Consider the following 6,000-nt stretch of genomic DNA (forward strand, 5'->3'; position numbering starts at 1 on the left):
TCGAATCTATCTAAATCTACATGAAATGCTACTGTTTTTTAAGATGTGCGGATTGCATACAACTCCGATCTGTGCGTTTGTGTTTTTATACTAACTTTTAAATTCTGTTTGCCTCTATCTGCACAGTGCTTTTTTAAAATCTAAAAGTAATAGATTTATATTGCATTTTATTGAGAATGATGCTCTTAAAACAGCGTCTTCATTAGGACACAATTTACAAAATACTGACGTTTTTTTCTAGGATCTCTAATGTTAGTGATAGGAAATACAGTAAAATCGGTATTTTATTTGACCATGGAAAGAGACTCAAGACTTATCCTAGAAGGTCCAACACCTTTTCTTTCTTGTTATTCTTTCTGTCTGTCTTGTTGTTTTTGACTGGCATACATCTATTTAAATGTGTCAATGTTCTTCTCATTTTTTGTAATTGTGAACTGAAGGTTTGTCTGACCCATGTCCTAATGGCACATTTCTAGGTTCATATCCGAGTGGCATCTCCTCCAGTGAAGCACCCTTGTTACATGGGAATCAACATACCAACGAAGGAAGAACTCATCGCCAACAGAGTCCCTTTGGAGAACATTGCTGATGAGTTTGGTGAGGCAATGCTTGTAATAACTTGTCATCATTTCCAGTCTTTCATCTCCACCCCCACACAAAGGAGCAAATTTATAATGTCACAATCAAGGTTCCTGTTGATGTCTTAGCTCTTAAAGCTCTACAGCTTTATTATTTTATATGTTTGATCCTCTTTTAAAGTTGATTTCACTTCAAAGACTGTCTTGTGATATTTTATGGGTAATGCTTTCAATCTGCCATATTTTCACAGAAATCCGTACATCCTGAAAGTAGTATCTCTTCAAACAGGCTCTCAAATGCCATTTTCGACCCCTTAAAAACAAAAAATTTCTATTTCTTAGGGGGCTTCACCACTGTACCCTCACTAGGACGATGTCTCCAGACCTTGCCGGGAGTTAATGTAGTCCCCAGACCGCCAATCTAGAATTTTCGTTACTTTAACTCACTGTTCCCACAACAGTTGCGTGACCCCCGCTGCGACGCTTGCAACGGTTCCCACAAGCCCAGGGTAACCAACTTTTGAATTTTTTTTACGCTCTACAAATCACGCACGGATCGCGTGACCCGCCTCGTACACTTGTTTGGCCAGGCCTGAGCTACTTACACTTCGTTTCGTATCTCTGGGGCCCGTAGTTTTTAAGTTATTGAAGGTGAAAGACAGTGACCCCAACTGGTGTTGAACTGACCGGAACTCACGCTTTGTTTTTTTCTATACAGCTGATAGTAATCCAACAGTCGCGTCGTAGTAATGGTCGAAGAAGTCGCATGAACAAGAATCACATAATTTCGCCGTTTCGATACTTCTGTACGTTTGACTAGTTCTTGTGTCTCAGAATATGATGTGTCCGATAGTTTGGATCCTGGCTATGTACCCGAACACGGCCCAAGTCGTAGTTCTAGGGCTAGATCTAGCACTAGTAGCCTACTGGTGTTGTTGTTCGCGCAACGAAATCAAAATGTCGTGCCGTACATCTGTCTCATGTAATTCTGTGTTTGGGTCTGAATCAACGCACAGACCAGCTTTTATATTTTCACCAAACACTCACACATGCATACAAATCAAAACAGAACACTTTGAACTTTTCTTTTTGTTGTTGTTGTCAGGGTTGGGTTGATTTAAATCAGTTGGTTTTTTAAATTTAAATCAACTTGATTTTTAAAATAAAAATCAGTGATTTAAATCACTTTAAAAAAAATTTATTTTTATTCAGATTTTACACATTTCAACGTTCAGAATTCCTTTCCTTGGTTTCATAAAACAGATATAAGGTTTAGTAGACTAATATAATCATGCTTAAAAAAAGTCTGCTGTAAAATAATACAGTATTCAATTTACTTTTTTTTCCATAATTGAAATCAGAGCTGAGTTGATTTAAATCAGTTGATTTTTTAAATTTTAATCAACTTGATTTTTAAAATAAAAATCAGTGGTTTAAATCACTTTTCAAAAAAATGTATTCAGTTTTTACATATTTAAACATTCAGAATTCCTTTCCTTGGTCTTATTAAACAATATAAGGTTTAGTAGACTAAGATAATCATGCTTAAAAGTCTGTTTCCCCCCCTGTCACTGTAAAATAATACAGTTCTCAATTTACTTTTTTTCATTATTGAAAACCAGGGTTGGGTTGATTTAAATCAAGTCGATTTAAATCAGTTGATTTTTTGAAATTTAAATCAACTTGATTTTGAAAATAAGACTCAGTGATTTAAATCACTTTAAAAAAATGTATTCTGTTTTTACATCTATAAACATTCAGAATTCCTTTCCTTGATTTTATAAAACAGATATAAGGTTTAGTAGACTAAAATAATCATGCTTAAAAGTCTGCTTTCCCCCCGTCACTGTAAGTAGTAAAATAATACTGTACCAAAGAGTCTACATAACAAGAGGGGCCACTTCTCTCTTTGAGCCAATTAAAAAAGTGTCCTCAAAATTCGGTGGCGCCCTCTTCGCAAAAGCGCACCTTTAGCGAACAGAGTTATCTTACTTGAGTTTTAAAAAATCAAAGTGAAACTAGCAGGTTTTTTAATGAATTTCGGAAGAACGCTTTTTAAAATGGTTACTCTGACAAAAAACCTCTTCCGGAGGAAAGGGTGATTGTTTTCTTCGTTTAATTTGACTTTAGAATGAAAGGCGAGAGGTCATTAAAATTTTAAAAATCTAAAACTCCGTACTGAACGAACCCGAACTGCTGATGAACAGCAGTCGATCTGCGCACGCAAGGAGGTGCTATTCCTATTCTTCTTCTGGAAAAACGAAAGAGAGCTTCAAAACAGACTGCAGCGCCATCTGAAGCAAAGAGCATACTTCCTGCGGACACTTTTTTGGCTGAGTGGCCCATCTTGTTATTTACTATCTTTGACTGTACTCAATTTACTTTTTTTTCATAATTGAAATTAGCTTTTTCTTTTTAGACAAACACAAGCGCGCGCACACACACACACTGTAATAAAATGCAAGTTTATCTATGCATAATTACCCCAACCCCTCCCTTCCTTTTAGACTGACATTTTCTTCATCTTTTGTCTGCAGCCATAATTCACTGATATAGCAAATTAAGGCTTTCTAAATTTGCACTTGCTTAAATTAATCATTAGTTAAAATAAAGAAAATGCATTTTGCACTAAAAGAACTTACTTTTAGCCACCAAAAATCCCAAACTGTGTCCACGTTTTAAAAAAATAAAAAAATATCCAATTTAAATTAAAAAAATCTGATTTAAATAAAATAAATCAATTTTTTACATTTTTATTTAAAAAATCAAAAAAATCACCAACCCTGGGTGTTGTGAATTTCATTCTACCTGTCACGTCTCTGGAAATTTTTTGGAAAATCAAATTCATGCCAATTTTTAAAAAATCATACAAATTAAAGTATTAGACTTAGACAACTTTAGTTTTTTGTATTAAATTAACCTTGAATGTTACTTTACTGTGTCAAAAAATAATTACAATAGGGTAATTCTGAGAGTTGTGGTGATTTATTGAAATACTCCCAAAAATGCCAGTCTTCAACGCTTGTGACTGGTGAAAGGGCCCAATAGTATGTTAACCTTTTGAGCCTGTTGCACCAGTACATCAATGGTGCATTTAGACAACAGTAATCCATAGTACTAGTTCTTGGGTGTTAGAAAAGAGCGTTGAATTATCAGGCAGGAAAAGGCAGTAAATTTTGGTCAATCAATACTTTAGTTTATGTCAGCATGTTGGATACCAACATGTCTGTGTCCTTTCACACATGTTTTGAGCACATTCTGCGCTGATTTAATTTTTTAAAATGTATACTGAAGTGCTCTCACCCTGAACCCAGAAGCTCAGGAGGCCAGGATTTGGGTAAAATTAGGACCGGGAGCCCAGGGCTCAAAGGGTAAATGCTTTGTCTGTTGGGAGCACTGATGGGGCATACAGGTTGTCCACTTCCATCGTCTTTTTCTGATCCCAGCTCCTACATGATCGTTTGTTGGTTTGTGTAGGGCACAGCGATCGGGGTAGGATGGGGTTTAATTGTTAGCTCCAGCACCATTTAGGTTTGGCTTTTTGACTGGAGCAAATGTTGTCCAGGCTCTGGTTGACCTTCGTCTTGTTTGTTGACTCCTTTATCAATACTGGGTTGTTGGTGGGTATTTCTTGTATTGAGATTCTGTGACAGTATGCCTTTACTGACTTGATTTAATATTCCAGGAGCTGACAGTTTGAAATACCTCTCTCTTGATGGGCTGAAGAAAGCTGTGCGTGAAGGGATTGCCAACAATCAGGAGACTGGACATTGTACTGCCTGCTTGAGTGGGGAATATCCTGTGGAAAAAATTGATTGGTAGATGTGTGTGTGGCAGAAAAAGAACAAGAATGTAGCGTAGCTTTCCTCATTTCGAGTTACTCATTTTTTTTATTTTGTACTCCAAACTTAAAAAAATTTTAGCCTTTTGTGGCTCTCGGTTCAGCTTTTTAAAATTGAATTAACAGTGTATCAGAGCTAATGTTTATGTATATATATATAAAACATGTTTTGTTACATAGTATTGACTTATGGTTTATCTCTCTAATAAAACTTGTGTCCATCAATTAAAAGATTAAAGCACATGCCAGTTTTTGTCTAGAATGTGCTTTGAAAAGTCTCTGTAGGAACACATGACATGGGGCTGTGCGCTCATGAGGAAATGTATATTTCTGGAAAGTTCTGGCGCTGGAGAAATTCATCTTCAGTAAATATATGACTTATACTTTTAAATGTTCATGTGGTTTGTTGTTGTTTTTTAAATGCTCATGTTTTAAAAAAAATGTTGTATATATGTTAGGGGTCAGTGAAAATGAGTAATAAAGCTGATTTGGTGAGAGGAGAAAGAAAATTGCATTTCGTCAGATAATGTGAACATTTGCATGTTTTCAAAATTCAGTCCCGATTTTTTTTTTGCTATGGCATGATGAAAAATTACTCCTTTTGTATTCTTGATATAAAGTGAGAATCTCTTACCATTTTTTTTAGTACTTTACCAGTTCTCCGACTGTCTGCTAGTAGGAGTGAGTTTGTGCCATTGTGTATTCTTTCTTTCAAGCCAAATGCTCTGCAGTAGCAAATATATTTTTTAAAATTGTTTTTATGTGAAAGACAGCTCATGGTATTGCATGTAGATTTTGAATAAGAATACTGATGTTGTCTTCATCTATCCAACATCTCCTTTTGGTCTTCCTGCATGGCTCTGTGTCGTTGTCATATTGTAGAAGGTGGAGGTCTTTGTGTATTGTTCAGTGTTTCTTTCAAGAGTGGTTTTTCCATGACGAGTTATAAAGATAGAATGAAGATACGAAGACTGTGTGCATAGAAATCTGTACAGTTTGGAATTACAGTAGTACATGAAAAAAAACCCAACCTTTTGTTGATACCCTTTGAACTCTCATAGAATGTAAAATCTCCAGAATCGCTGTCCGTGGACTTTTAGGGGAATTTCCTGTAAGGGGTTTTGAAAGTTTTCAAATAAAAATGTTTGCCTGAAGAAGAGAGAGTAAGAGTAGATCAACAAAACATACACACACTGTTTCTATCTTATTCCTATTCATGCAGTAAAATCTACTCTTGTGAGCCAATCTTGCCTGCTTGTGGACCGCCTTTTGATGCGCAGCCACCACTCACAATATCTACTGCGAATGGTAGTGTTTACCTAGCTGCTTGGGTGGTAGGCGGGTGCTCTGGTGTGGTTTGCTTCTTCTTTCCTATCAAACATCTATTGTCCTTATCTCTCCTCCTTTTTTGTGTTTGTTACTCTCTTGTAACACCTTTAATCTTCGGCACTTATATGACCTTATTGTGTTGCAAGTGCCGAAAAAATCTTACTAAAACGAATATTACCTAGCTGCTTGTGTGGATTGTCTGAATCCCCAACCCCTGGGTGTTCTTTCTTGAATTTGAGGTGTTTGGCATTG

General features: G+C 36.1%; 1 protein-coding gene across 4 annotated transcripts in view; it reads left to right on the forward strand.

Annotated features, from left to right (window-relative positions):
• LOC101847132 (amidophosphoribosyltransferase) overlaps positions 1–5,444 on the forward strand; it is a 28,781-nt gene extending 23,337 nt beyond the window's left edge. For all 4 annotated transcript variants that reach the window (XM_005105143.3, XM_005105140.3, XM_005105142.3 and 1 more), the window contains 2 exons: positions 477–597; positions 4,264–5,444. In XM_005105143.3, the coding sequence (XP_005105200.1) occupies positions 477–597; positions 4,264–4,400 (258 nt within the window). In that variant the 3' untranslated portion in view covers positions 4,401–5,444. The remainder of the gene's footprint in view (positions 1–476; positions 598–4,263) is intronic.
• Positions 5,445–6,000: the final 556 nt, after the last annotated feature.

Source organism: Aplysia californica, unplaced genomic scaffold, assembly GCF_000002075.1.
Source record: "Aplysia californica isolate F4 #8 unplaced genomic scaffold, AplCal3.0 scaffold00454, whole genome shotgun sequence".
In the NCBI taxonomy this organism is placed as follows: Eukaryota; Metazoa; Mollusca; class Gastropoda; order Aplysiida; family Aplysiidae; genus Aplysia; species Aplysia californica.